This window comes from Cherax quadricarinatus, chromosome 3 (genome assembly GCF_038502225.1).
Source record: "Cherax quadricarinatus isolate ZL_2023a chromosome 3, ASM3850222v1, whole genome shotgun sequence".
NCBI classification, from domain to species: domain Eukaryota; kingdom Metazoa; phylum Arthropoda; class Malacostraca; order Decapoda; family Parastacidae; genus Cherax; species Cherax quadricarinatus.
Window position 1 is genome coordinate 43,345,931 of NC_091294.1, and position 15,762 is coordinate 43,361,692.

Sequence of the window (15,762 nt, forward strand, 5' to 3'; positions counted from 1 at the left end):
CACTGTGGAACCATTGTTTGTGGAAGACTCAGACATTTACAAAGCAATAATGTCGTTCCCATCTGGCTCTGCTGGGGGTTACACTGGAATAAGGCCACAGCATTTAAAGAAAATGGTTAATCCAGTTATTGGGGAAATTGCAGAGACACTGCTTTCAGAGATCACAAGGTTCGTCAACAATTCCTTGGCTGGTCTGATTCCTGATGAAATTAGACCTTTCTTTTTTGGTGCAACACTTTGTGCACTTAAAAAGAAGGATGGAGGAATTCGGCCAATTGCAGTAGGCAACACGTTACGCTGCCTCGTATCCAAAGCTGCTGTCCGAAGTATTCGTGCACAGGCAGCCATGATGCTTCAACCAAACTAGCTTGGCTTTGGGGTCTCTCAAGGAAGTGAAGCAGCAGTTCATGCAACAAGGGCGTATATCAACAACCTGCCTGAGGACAATGCAGTGGTAAAATTAGATTTCAAGAATGCGTTCAATCTCCTGAAAAGAGACGTGGTATTAGCAGCAGTACAAGAACATTTCCCTGGTCTCTTCCCTTTTGTTTCAGCTGGGTATAGCAAGGAATCAATGCTTCTCTTTGGAGAGCATGAAATCACATCATCGGAGGGTGTCCAACAAGGAGATCCTCTTGCACCATTTCTCTTCTGTATAGCAGTTGGGGAAATCACAGTCAGACTGATCAGCGAGCTAAACATCTGGTTCCTAGATGATGGCACACTAGCAGGTACAAAGGAGTCCCTCCTACATGATCTTACACAGGTAATGGCACGGGGACAGGAAATGGGTTCCATCCTGAATCCATCCAAATGTGAAATCATCTCAGTCAGTCAACAAGTGATAAATGCAGTGAGATCAAAACTACCAGGAGCAACAGTCATTGCCCCCACAAACAGTGTCTTGCTAGGAGCACCTCTGGGAAACAATGCCATTGACACAATTCTCAGGAAGAAATTGGAAGAGTTAAGGAGAATGGAACAACGAATAGGCAATTTGGACACCCACGATGCCTTGTACCTTCTCACAAAGTGCTTGAGTCTGCCCAGGTTGACATATTTCCTAAGATGTGCACCTTCATATGATAACCCTATACTGCACGAATATGACAGTATCCTGAGGCAGAGTTTTACGAAAGTACTTAACCTTACTCTAGAAGACGGGCAGTGGAACCAAGCTACACTTCCAGTCAGACTAGGAGGCATTGGTGTCCGCAAGCCATCACAGATTGCGCTACCTGCTTTTCTGTCCTCATATATTGCATCCAGAGGGCTTGTAGCAGCGATTCTAACTGAACATCTTAGGGACAAGATTGGAGTCCAGGACCAAAAGTTCATTGACGGAGCCATGATCTGGGATAATCTAACGGGCTCTGAAACCAGACCTGCTCCCTCCAACAACTTCAAACAATCGCACTGGGATGGTCCAATAGTGGAAAATATTGCCTCAACAATGCTTCAGAGTGTGTCAGGGAAGGATAGAGCCCGCCTCCTGGCAGTGAGAGCTCCTCATGCAGGGGACTTTCTGTTGGCTGTTCCCAACTCCAGCCTTGGCACACGCCTCGACCCACAGACCATCCGCATTGGTGTTGCCCTTCGACTTGCCGCCCCTATTCTCGCCGAACACAGGTGTATTTGTGGCAGTGAAGCAGCAGACCGATTCAGGTGCCATGGTCTTGTGTGCCGTAAATCCGAGGGAAAGATTGCAAGACATGAGGAGGTTCATAACATTATCAACAGGAGCCTCACAACAGCCGGATGCCCAGCAGTAAGGGAGCCACCCCAGCTATGCAGATCTGATGGCAGCCAGAAGCGTCCAGATGGTATCACCCTTCAAGCCTGGACAGACGGGAAGCAGGTGGTGTGAGACTATACAAGTGCATCTACCTTGGCTGATAGCTATCTCCAATACACCAGGGAGGAAGGAGGGGCAGCTGCCAGCTTCAGGGAGTCCCAAAAGTCTAGAAAATATGGAGAACTTGCCCATCATAATATGTTTGTTCCCATAGGCTCAGAGACCCTTGGCTCATGGGGAAAGAATGCATCTAAATTCCTTAAGGAGCTGGGAAAAAGACTCATCAGGGCAACTAGGGATCCCAGGGCAGCTAGTTTTCCGTTCCAGCGGCTCAGTGCGGCTGTTCAGAGGGGTAATGCCTGCTGTATTTTGGGCACACGCCCCAGTTCTGAGGAGCTGGATGAGATTTTCGCCTTATAATCGGTGATACACACGTAACATGTACCGTATATGCCACCTTTATATCAACAATGTATCTCTTAAATCTTCTGTACCATATTTTGTAATAAAATATTCCTATTGGTAAAAAAAATATAAAAAGATGGGGTGGTAGGGGAAGTGGAATATTCAAACGGCTTCAGGAAGAAATCCAAATATTCTTCCTTGAAGCCTTTTTATCCACTTCTCCGAGGCTGTGGGTCCCACAATTTACACCAGAGGTGGACCCATCCCCAATGTATAAATATATATATATATATATATATATATATATATATATATATATATATATATATATATATATATATATATATATATATATATATATATATATATATATATATATATATATATATATATATATATTATATTTTCTTAATGTTTCGATTTGTTTAGACTGATTGAGAATTATTTTGCTTCCATACAATGTGTTGTTCATGTATAATGGTGGTGTAAATTTTAATAAATCTTCCTTCTTTCTGCTTCCCTCCTTCACCCTACTCTCCCCTACTTCCATCCTTGTAGCCTCCCTCTTCGTACTCTCTCCTACCATCCTCCTAGCCTCCCTCTCCCTCATTTATCCTCATAATCACCTATTCATCGCGTCATCATCCATCAAATGTTCCATCCACTAGCGTCAGTCTACTCCGTCACTCCACCATCAATTATATTCTCTCTATGGCGACGCCCCGGTCCACTGTCCCCATCAACCCGGTCCACTTCCAACACCCCCGCCTCCACTCCCCACCCCCGTCCACCAAGGTCTCCCAGACCACCGATTCACTGGTACACAGTCCTCCCACCTCTCGGGGCCAGGGAAACCGCCTCCATGGTATACCTTGAGTATACCTTGAGTGGAATTTGAGGGTTAACTCCTCCGCGGCCCGGTCTGTAATCAGGTCTGGTAGTGGGTCAGGGCCTTATCAACCAGGCTGTTACTGTTGGCAGCACGTAAGCGAAGGTACGAACCACAGTCCGGCTGGTCAGGTACTGACTTTAGGTGCCTGTCCAGTGCCTTCTTGGAGACAGCCAGGGGTCTTGAAGACAGCCAGGGGTCTTGAAGACAACCAGGGGCCTTGAAGACAGCCAGGGGCCTTGAAGACAGCCAGGGGTCTTGAAGACAACCAGGGGTCTTGAAGACAGCCAGGGGTCTTGAAGACACCCAGGGGTCTTGAAGACACTCAGAGGTCTTGAAGACAGCCAGGGGTCTTGAAGACAGCCAGGGGTCTTGAAGACAGCCAGGGGTCTTGAAGACAACCAGGGGCCTTGAAGACAGCCAGGGGCCTTGAAGACAGCCAGGGGTCTTGAAGACAACCAGGGGTCTTGAAGACAGCCAGGGGTCTTGAAGACACCCAGGGGTCTTGAAGACACTCAGAGGTCTTGAAGACAGCCAGGGGTCTTGAAGACAGCCAGGGGTCTTGAAGACAGCCAGGGGTCTTGAAGACACTCAGTGGTCTTGAAGACAGCCAGGGGTCTTGAAGACAACCAGGGGTCTTGAAGACAGCCAGGGGTCTTGAAGACAGCCAGGGGTCTTGAAGACATCCAGGGGTCTTGAAGACACTCAGAGGTCTTGAAGACAGCCAGGGGTCTTGAAGACAGCCAGGGGTCTTGAAGACAGCCAGGGGTCTTGAAGACAGCCAGGGGTCTTGAAGACAGCCAGGGGTCTTGAAGACAGCCAGGGGTCTTGAAGACAGCCAGGGGTCTTGAAGTCAGCCAGGGGTCTTGAAGACAGCCAGGGGTCTTGAAGACAGCCAGAGGTCTATTGGTAATCCCCCTTATGTATGGTGGAAGGCAGTTGAACAATCTTGGGCCCCTGACAGTTATTGTGTTGTCAGTTATCGTGGTAGTAGCGCCTCTGGTTTTCAGTGATGGGATGTTGCATCTCCTGGCCGGTGTTTTGTTCTCTGGTCCACCTCTGTTCTCTTCGCTCAGATTGTTCTTCCCTTTGTTCTTTTGTTTATGTTTCTTGTTGTTTTCATCCTTCTTGCTTTCGTCAGTGTTTTTGTTTGTGTTTTTTTACTTTTCATGTTATTGTTGTTCTTATTCTTTCTGTTCTTGTTTTTGATTTTCTCGTTCTTCTTGTTCTTATTCTTGATGTTTCTGTTCTTCATGTTCTTTATAGGAAAGTTGAGAGTCTTGCAGAGTAAAGAATTTATCGATGTAAGTTATTATTATTATTATTATGATGATGATGATGACTTTCATTATGACTGTGATTATTATCATTACTATTCTTCTTATTATTATTATTGTTATTATTATTATTATTATTATTATTATTATTATTATTATTAGTAGTAGTAGTAGTAGTAGTATTTTAATCATCATTATTATTATTATTTTAATTATTATTAATATTATTATTTTAATTATTATTAATATTATTTTAATCATTATTATTGTTATTGTAATTATTATTATTATTATTATTATTATTATTATTATTATTATTAGTAGTAGTAGTAGTAGTAGTAGTAGTAGTAGTAGTAGTATTTTAATCATCATTATTATTATTATTTTAATTATTATTAATATTATTATTTTAATTATTATTAATATTATTTTAATCATTATTATTGTTATTGTAATTATTATTATTATTATTATTATTATTATTATTATTATTATTATTATTATTATTATTATTGTTATTATTATTATTATTATTATTATTATTATTATTATTATTATTATTATTATTATTATTATTATTATTATTATTATTACTATTAATATTTTAATCATTATTATTGTTACTATTATTATTATTATTTTAATCATCATCATTATTATTATTACTGTTGTTACTGTTATTTTTTAATTAACCTTACCAATCAAATCAATAAAAAAAAAAAACCGGTTTATTAAGTTAGGATTCTGGGTGAGTTTGTGTAAGTGATGTTGGGTATGTGTGTTACAGGGGAGGTGCGACGCCTGCTGAACGAGCACGCTGAGAACCAGCAGTTCGTGTCGTCGCTGGAGTCACAGTTCTACCAGATCACGTATCCTGTGCAGCTCCAGCGGCACGGCAAGTCTCAGGGCATCTCCACGCGCGACGCCAGCAAGATTACTGTAAGTAATCTTTTATTATTATTATTATTATTATTATTATTATTATTATTATTATTATTATTATTATTATTATTATTATTATTATTAAGCAGGATGGGCGAAAAAGAAGGGGTTACTAGCCACTTGCTTCCGGCATTTTAGTCGCTTCTTACATCACGCATGACTTACGGAGGAAGAATTATGTTCCAATTCCCCATGGAGATAAGACGAAATAAACAAGAACAAGAATCAGAAAGAAAATAGAAGAAACCCCAGAGAGGGTATATATATATATATATATATATATATATATATATATATATATATATATATATATATATATATATATATATATATATATATATATATATATATATATATATATATATATATATATATATATATATATATGGTTGTACATACATGTGTAGTGTGACCTAAGTGTAAGTAGAGGTAACAAGACGTACCTGAAATCTTGCATGTTTATGAGACAGAAAAAAGACACCAGCAATCCTACCATCATATAAAACAATTACAGGCTTCCGTTTTACACTCGCTTGGCAGTACTGTAGTACCTCCCTGGGTGATTGTTGTCTACCAACCTACTACCACAGGACTGTAGTACCTCCCTGGGTGGTTGCTGTCTACCAGCCTATTACCACAGTACGGTAGTACCTCCCTGGATGGTTGCTGTCTACCAGCCTACTACCACAGGACGGTAGTACCTCCCTGGGTGGCTGCTGTCTACCAGCCTACTACCACAGAACGGTAGTACCTCCCTGGGTGGCTGCTGTCTACCAGCCTACTACCACAGTAGGTAGTACCTCCCTGGATGGTTGCTGTCTACCAACCTACTCCCACAGAACGGTAGTACCTCCCTGGGTGGCTGCTGTCTACCAGCCTACTACCAAAGTACGGTAGTACCTCCCTGGATGGTTGCTGTCTAGCAGCCTACTACCACAGGACGGTAGTACCTCCCTGGGTGGCTGCTGTCTACCAACCTACTCCCACAGAACGGTAGTACCTCCCTGGGTGGTTGCTGTCTACCAACCTACTACCACAGTACGGTAGTACCTCCCTGGATGGTTGCTGTCTACCAGCCTACTACCACAGGACGGTAGTACCTCCCTGGGTGATTGCTGTCTACCAACCTACTACCACAGGACAGTAGTACCTCCCTGGGTGGTTGCTGTCTACCAACCTACTACCACAGGACGGTAGTACCTCCCTGGGTGGTTGCTGTCTGCCAACCTACTACCACAGGACGGTAATACCTCCCTGGATGGTTGCTGTCTACCAACCTACTACCACAGGACGCTAATACCTCCCTGGGTGGTTGCTGTCTACCAACCTACTACCACAGGACGGTAATACCTCCCTGGATGGTTGCTGTCTACCAACCTACTACCACAGGACGCTAATACCTCCCTGGGTGGTTGCTGTCTACCAACCTACTACCACAGGACGGTAGTACCTCCCTGGGTGGTTGCTGTCTACCAACCTACTACCACAGGACGGTAATACCTCCCTGGGTGGTTGCTGTCTACCAACCTACTACCACAGGACGGTAGTACCTCCCTGGGTGGTTGCTGTCTACCAACCTACAACCACAGGACGGTAGTACCTCCCTGGGTGGTTGCTGTCTACCAACCTACTACCACAGGACGGTAATACCTCCCTGGGTGGTTGCTGTCTACCAACCTACTACCACAGGACGGTAGTACCTCCCTGGGTGGTTGCTGTCTACCAACCTACTACCACAGGACGGTAATACCTCCCTGGGTGGTTGCTGTCTACCTCAGAAATACTGAGACACTGTCAGTGTCTCAGTATTTCTGACAGTGTGAGACACTGTCAGAAATTGTAATCTGACAGTGTGAGACACTGTCAGATTACAATGTCTCTGCTGTCTTCAGTTTCTCCAGCTGTCTCACATCCTCATGTCTAACACACCTGTGATTCATGGTAGTATGGCACCATGGATCTTCAATTACTTTAGCATTACGTAATGCCTTTGAGGCTGAAGAAGTCGTTCCTGAGATCATCCCGATGATAATTGGAGCTTTTAGTTTCCATCTGTGCCTCCCCGTTCCCGGTCCTCTCCTGCCTCTCGAGTTATCTGAGTATCGTCAACGTTCTTATCATGTCTTCCCCTCATCTTCCTCTCCTCTGAGACCGTCAAAATCGGTTATTTGATTTATTTCCCACAAGACAAAGAGCTTTCAGTACCAGCAACAGTCTCCTTCCAAACTTCTGAAATTCCTCGCGCTATTTTTTTTTCATTTTGGTTTAGGTGTTCACTTCAAGCTGACGTGGGTTACAAGTTGGCGTGGTTGCAAATAGCGTTGGCTACAGGCACACAGCCAGGCAGGCAGTCAGTCAGGCAGCCACCCAGGCAGTCAGTCAGCCAGGCAGCCAGCCAGCCAGTGTACACGCTTAACAAACACTCATTCGTTAAATTATGTGAGGCATGTTACATTACACTCAAGGAGCAAACACTGCGGAGTGGGCAGTGTGTGTTTAGGTCAGTAAAGAGAACGAGGCACCGTGTTACACAGCCTGGGCCACCCAGCCCTCAGGTAACCACGTGTAGTGTGTTTGTTTACAAACATCCAGACGTCTTGTGTACCATCTCTGAAACTACGGAGAGTATACACTCTCTCTTAAATCTTTATTCTTACAATTTTGGAATGTGTGTGTGTGTGTGTGTGTGTGTGTGTGTGTGTGTGTGTGTGTGTGTGTGTGTGTGTGTGTGTGTGTGTGTGTGTGTGTGTGTGTGTGTGTGTGTGTGTGTGTGTGTGTGTGTGTGTGTATGTGTACTCACCTAATTGTGGTTGCAGGGGTCGAGACTCAGCTCCTGGCCCCGCCTCTTCACTGATCGCTACTGGATCCTCTCTCTCTCTGCTTCCTGAGCTTTGTCATACCTCTTCTTAAAACTATGTATGGTTCCTGCCTCCACTACTTCACTTGCTAGGCTATTCCACTTGCTGACAACTCTATGACTGAAGAAATACTTCCTAACGTCCCTGTGACTCGTCTGAGTCTTCAGCTTCCAGTTGTGACCCCTTGTCCCTGTGTCCCCTCTCTGGAACATCCTATCTCTGTCCACCTTGTCTATTCCCCGCAGTATCTTGTATGTCGTTATCATGTCTCCCCTGACCCTTCTGTCCTCCAGTGTCGTCAGTCCGATTTCCCTTAACCTTTCCTCGTACGACATTCCCTTGAGCTCTGGGACTAGCCTTGTTGCAAACCTTTGTACTTTCTCTAACTTCTTGACGTGCTTGACCAGGTGTGGGTTCCAGACTGGTGCTGCATACTCCAGTATGGGCCTAACATACACAGTGTACAGTGTCTTGAACGATTACTTATTAAGGTATCGGAACGCTATTCTCAGGTTTGCCAGGCGCCCGTATGCTGCAGCGGTTATTTGGTTGATGTGTGCCTCCGGTGATGTGCTCGGTGTTATGGTCACCCCAAGGTCTTTCTCCCTGAGTGAGGTCTGTAGTCTTTGGCCACCTAGCCTATACTTTGTCTGCGGTCTTCTTTGCCCCTCCCCAATCTTCATGACTTTGCATTTGGCTGGATTGAATTCGAGAAGCCAGTTGCTGGACCACATGTCCAGCCTGTCCAGGTCTCTTTGCAGTCCTGCCTCATCCTCGTCCGATTTAATTCTTCTCATCAACTTCACGTCATCTGCGAACAGGGACACTTCAGAGTCTATTCCTTCCATCATGTCGTTCACATATATCAAAAATAGCACTGGTCCTAGAACTGACCCCTGTGGGACCCCGCTCGTAACAGGCGCCCACTGTGATACCTCTTCACGTACCATGACTCGTTGCTGCCTCCCTGTCAGGTATTCCCTTATCCATTGCAGTGCCCTCCCTTTTACGTGCGCCTGATCCTCCAGCTTCTGCACTAATCTCTTGTGGGGAACTGTGTCAAAGGCCTTCCTGCAGTCTAGGAAAACGCAGTCTACCCACCCCTCTCTCTCGTGTCTTACTTCAGTTACCTTGTCATAAAACTCCAGGAGGTTTGTGATACAAGATTTGCCTTCCATGAACCCATGCTGGTTTTCATTTATAATCTTGTTCCTTTCCAGGTGTTCGACCACTCTCCTCCTGATAATCTTCTCCATGACTTTACAAACAATACATGTCAGAGACACAGGTCTGTAGTTTAGTGCCTCGTTTCTGTTTCCTTTCTTAAATATGGGGACTACATTAGCTGTCTTCCATTTCTCAGGTAGTTGCCCAGTTTCAAGGGATGTGTTGAAGATTGTGGTTAGAGGCACGCACAGCATCTCTGCTCCTTCTCTAAGGACCCATGGGGAGATGTTGTTTCCATTCTCTATTGCACTTTGTTTTTGCCTTCTTACACCGTCGGGTAAACCAGGGGCTCGTTCTGGTCTTCCCGTTGTTACTGTTGCCCTTGGGAATAAACCTTTCCACTGCCTCCTTGCATTTTGTTGTTACATATTCCATCATTTCATTTATTGGCTTTCCTGCCAGTTCTCTGTCCCACTGGACCTCCCGCAGGAAGTTCTTCAACCCTATGTAGTCCCCTCTTTTATAGTCAGGCTTTTCCCATTCAACTCCTGTTATTCTCTCCACTTGCAGCTCTACTATGTATTCAAAGCACAGAACCACGTGGTCGCTAGCTCCTAGGGGACTCTCATACTTGATGTCCTCAATATCTGAGCTGCCCAGGGTGAACACAAGGTCCAATCTTGCTGGTTCATCCTCCCCTCTCACTCTGGTAGTGTCCTTAACATGCTGGTGCATGAGGTTTTCCAGCACCACGTCCAACATCCTGGCTCTCCATGTTTCGGGACCCCCATGTGGCTCCAGGTTTTCCCAGTCAATCTCCCTGTGGTTGAAATCCCCCATAACCAGCAACTTTGCTCTGCTGGAGTGAGCTCTTTTTCTGTGTGTGTGTGTGTGTGTGTGTGTGTGTGTGTGTGTGTGTGTACTCACCTAGTTGAGGTTGCAGGGGTCGAGTCCTAGCTCCTGGCCCCGCCTCTCCACTGGTCGCTACTAGGTCATTCTCCCTGAACCGTGAGCTTTATCATACCTCTGCTTAAAGCTATGTATGGATCCTGCCTCCACTACATCGCTTCCCAAATAATTCCACTTCCTGACTACTCTGTGGCTGAATAAATACTTCCTAACATCTCTGTGATTCATCTGTGTCTTCAACTTCCAACTGTGTCCCCTTGTTGTTGTGTCCCATCTCTGGAACATCCTGTCTTTGTCCACCTTGTCAATTCCTCTCAGTATTTTGTATGTCGTTATCATGTCTCCCCTATCTCTCCTGTCCTCCAGTGTCGTCAGGTCAATTTCCCTTAACCTCTCCTCGTAGGACATACCTCTTAGCTCTGGGACTAGTCTTGTTGCAAACCTTTGCACTTTCTCTAGTTTCTTTACATGCTTGGCTAGATGTGGGTTCCAAACTGGTGCCGCATACTCCAATATGGACCTAACGTACACTGTGTACAGGGTCCTGAACGATTCCTTATTAAGATGACGGAATGCTGTTCTGAGGTTTGCTAGGCGCCCATATGCTGCAGCAGTTATTTGGTTGATGTGCGCCTCAGGAGATGTGCCTGGTGTTATACTCACCCCAAGATCTTTTTCCTTGAGTGATGTTTGTAGTCTCTGGCCCCCCAAGACTGTACCCCGTCTGCGGTCTTCTTTGCCCTTCCCAATCTTTATGACTTTGCACTTGGTGGGGTTGCACTCGAGGAGCCAATTGCTGGACCAGGTCTGCAGCCTGTCCAGATCCCTTTGTAGTTCTGCCTGGTCTTCAATCGAATGAATTCTTCTCATCAACTTCACGCCATCTGTAAACAGGGACACTTCGGAGTCTGTTCCTTCCGTCATGTCGTTCACAAATACCAGAAACAGCACTGGTCCTAGGACTGACCCCTGTGGAACCCACTGGTCACAGGCGCCCACTCTAACACCTCGCCACGTACCATGACTCGCTGCTGTCTTCCTGACAAGTATTCCCTGATCCATTGTAGTGCCTTCCCTGTTATCCCTGCTTGGTCCTCCAGTTTTTGCACTAATCTCTTGTGTGGAACTCTGTCAAACGCCTTCTTGCAGTCCAAGAATATGCAGTCCACCCAACCCTCTCTCTCTTGTCTTACTGCTTACTCCTTTTTTAAAGATTGGGACTACATTTGCTGTCTTCCATGCCTCAGGCAATCTCCCTGTTTCGATAGATGTATTGAATATTGTTGTTAGGGGTACATATAGCGCCTCTGCTCCCTCTCTCAGGACCCATGGAGAGATGTTATCTGGTCCCATTGCCTTTGAGGTATCTAGCTCACTCAGAAGCCTCTTCACTTCTTCCTCGGTTGTGTGTACTGTGTGTGTGTGTGTGTGTGTGTGTGTGTGTGTGTGTGTGTGTGTGTGTGTGTGTGTGTGTGTGTACATATATATATATATATATATATATATATATATATATATATATATATATATATATATATATATATATATATATATATATATATATATATATATATATATATATATATATATATATATATATATATATATATATATATATATATATATATATATATATATATATATATATATATATATATGGCTTAAATAGCAACGCTCTTCTTGCCGAATAAGGCAAGTGAAAATCTGTGTATGCGGTAATTTCGCAAAAATCATTCTGAACCTAACGAAAAAAAATATTTCATTGTGTTTGTTTATTATTAAATTATTGTAAACTTATCTAAAATATGTTTAGTTGGATTAGGTTAAATTAAATTGCGCTTGTTATATTAAGGTTAGGTAAGTTTTCTAATTTTTTTTTGTACGGAATTTTTTATTTTTACATTAACATAAATCACAGTATGTAAAACAACCACTGTGAAAAAAAGTTGATGAACTTCCAAGTGCTTTCGTGGTTTTTCACATTATCAAAGAAATCACGAAAGCGCTGGGAAATTCATTTTTTTTCACAGTGGCTGTTGAAACATTGCTAGTTCAGCTCTTCACACACATACACTGAAAGTGAGACTGTCTTGAGGGTATCTTACAAGCGCTGCAAGGCGTCATTCACGACGCTACACTGCGTACGTCAGGCTCGTCTTGTAGTACGGAGTACCAGACTGGATCACAACACCCGCTCCAGTGCGTTACGAAGATGGAACACAAGTACCAGACTGGATCACAACACCCGCTCCAGTGCGTTACGAAGATGGAACACAAGTACCAGACTGGATCACAACATCCGCTCCAGTCCGTTACGAAGATGGAACACAAGTACCAGACTGGATCACAACACCCGCTCCAGTGCGTTACGAAGATGGAACACAAGTACCAGACTGGATCACAACACCCGCTCCAGTCCGTTACGAAGATGGAACACAAGTACCAGACTGGATCACAACACCCGCTCCAGTCCGTTACGAAGATGGAGCACAAGTACCAGACTGGATCACAACACCCGCTCCAGTGCGTTACGAAGATGGAACACAAGTACCAGACTGGATCACAACACCCGCTCCAGTCCGTTACGAAGATGGAGCACAAGTACCAGACTGGATCACAACACCCGCTCCAGTGCGTTACGAAGATGGAACACAAGTACCAGACTGGATCACAACACCCGCTCCAGTCCGTTACGAAGATGGAGCACAAGTACCAGACTGGATCACAACACCCGCTCCAGTCCGTTACGAAGATGGAGCACAAGTACCAGACTGGATCACAACACCCGCTCCAGTCCGTTACGAAGATGGAGCACAAGTACCAGACTGGATCACAACACCCGCTCCAGTCCGTTACGAAGATGGAGCACAAGTACCAGACTGGATCACAACACCCGCTCCAGTCCGTTACGAAGATGGAGCACAAGTACCAGACTGGATCACAACACCCGCTCCAGTCCGTTACGAAGATGGAACATAAGTACCAGACTGGACCACAACACCCGCTCCAGTCCGTTACGAAGATGGAACACAAGTACCAGACTGGATCACAACACCCGCTCCAGTCCGTTACGAAGATGGAGCACAAGTACCAGACTGGATCACAACACCCGCTCCAGTCCGTTACGAAGATGGAGCACAAGTACCAGACTGGATCACAACACCCGCTCCAGTCCGTTACGAAGATGGAACATAAGTACCAGACTGGACCACAACACCCGCTCCAGTCCGTTACGAAGATGGAACACAAGTACCAGACTGGATCACAACACCCGCTCCAGTCCGTTACGAAGATGGAACATAAGTACCAGACTGGACCACAACACCCGCTCCAGTCCGTTACGAAGATGGAACACAAGTACCAGACTGGATCACAACACCCGCTCCAGTCCGTTACGAAGATGGAGCACAAGTACCAGACTGGATCTCAACACCCGCTCCAGTCCGTTACGACGATGGAACACAAGTACCAGACTGGATCACAACACCCGCTCCAGTGCGTTACGAAGATGGAGCACAAGTACCAGACTGGATCACAACACCCGCTCCAGTGCGTTACGAAGATGGAACACAAGTACCAGACTGGATCACAACACCCGCTCCAGTGCGTTACGAAGATGGAACACAAGTACCAGACTGGACCACAACACCCGCTCCAGTGCGTTACGAAGATGGAACACAAGTACCAGACTGGATCACAACACCCGCTCCAGTGCGTTACGAAGATGGAACACAAGTACCAGACTGGATCACAACACCCGCTCCAGTGCGTTACGAAGATGGAACACAAGTACCAGACTGGACCACAACACCCGCTCCAGTGCGTTACGAAGATGGAACACAAGTACCAGACTGGATCACAACACCCGCTCCAGTGCGTTACGAAGATGGAACACAAGTACCAGACTGGATCACAACACCCGCTCCAGTGCGTTACGAAGATGGAACACAAGTACCAGACTGGATCACAACACCCGCTCCAGTGCGTTACGAAGATGGAACACAAGTACCAGACTGGATCACAACACCCGCTCCAGTGCGTTACGAAGATGGAACACAAGTACCAGACTGGATCACAACACCCGCTCCAGTCCGTTACGAAGATGGAACACAAGTACCAGACTGGATCACAACACCCGCTCCAGTGCGTTACGAAGATGGAACACAAGTACCAGACTGGATCACAACACCCGCTCCAGTGCGTTACGAAGATGGAACACAAGTACCAGACTGGATCACAACACCCGCTCCAGTGCGTTACGAAGATAGAACACAAGTACCAGACTGGATCACAACACCCGCTCCAGTCCGTTACGAAGATGGAACACAAGTACCAGACTGGATCACAACACCCGCTCCAGTCCGTTACGAAGATGGAACACAAGTACCAGACTGGATCACAACACCCGCTCCAGTCCGTTACGAAGATGGAGCACAAGTACCAGACTGGATCACAACACCCGCTCCAGTCCGTTACGAAGATGGAGCACAAGTACCAGACTGGATCACAACACCCGCTCCAGTCCGTTACGAAGATGGAGCACAAGTACCAGACTGGATCACAACACCCGCTCCAGTGCGTTACGAAGATGGAACATAAGTACCAGACTGGACCACAACACCCGCTCCAGTCCGTTACGAAGATGGAACACAAGTACCAGACTGGATCACAACACCCGCTCCAGTCCGTTACGAAGATGGAGCACAAGTACCAGACTGGATGACAACACCCGCTCCAGTCCGTTACGAAGATGGAGCACAAGTACCAGACTGGATCACAACACCCGCTCCAATGCGTTACGAAGATGGAACATAAGTACCAGACTGGACCACAACACCCGCTCCAGTCCGTTACGAAGATGGAACACAAGTACCAGACTGGATCACAACACCCGCTCCAGTCCGTTACGAAGATGGAGCACAAGTACCAGACTGGATCACAACACCCGCTCCAGTCCGTTACGAAGATGGAGCACAAGTACCAGACTGGATCACAACACCCGCTCCAGTCCGTTACGAAGATGGAGCACAAGTACCAGACTGGATCACAACACCCGCTCCAGTCCGTTACGAAGATGGAACATAAGTACCAGACTGGACCACAACACCCGCTCCAGTCCGTTACGAAGATGGAACACAAGTACCAGACTGGATCACAACACCCGCTCCAGTCCGTTACGAAGATGGAACACAAGAACTGGAAAAAATGTTCTGCAGCAAGACTAATCCCGGAGGTAAGATGCAAGGAGGTAGGAGGAGAGATGACCTGGTGTGACCCCTGTGTTTCAGCCCTCTTGTATGGCCCCGGGGACCCTCTGGTATGGCCCCAGGGGATCCTCTGATATGACCCAGGGGGACCCTCTTATATGGCCCTGGGGGACCCTCTGGTATGGCTTCGGGGGTTCCTCTGATATGGCCCCGGGGGACCCTCTGGTATGGCCCAGGGGGACCCTCTTGTATGACCTGGGAGACCCCCTCCACTATCACCCTTGGGGACTCTCTGTTATGGGCCCTGGAGGAA

The 15,762-nt window shown here is 46.0% G+C and overlaps 1 protein-coding gene across 1 annotated transcript in view; it reads left to right on the forward strand.

Moving 5' to 3' along the window:
- LOC128692835 (disintegrin and metalloproteinase domain-containing protein unc-71) overlaps positions 1 to 15,762 on the forward strand; it is a 740,447-nt gene that overhangs the window by 80,847 nt on the left and 643,838 nt on the right. Inside the window, exon 3 of the mRNA XM_070093277.1 lies at positions 5,154 to 5,305. Coding sequence (XP_069949378.1) covers positions 5,154 to 5,305 — 152 coding nt within the window. The remainder of the gene's footprint in view (positions 1 to 5,153; positions 5,306 to 15,762) is intronic.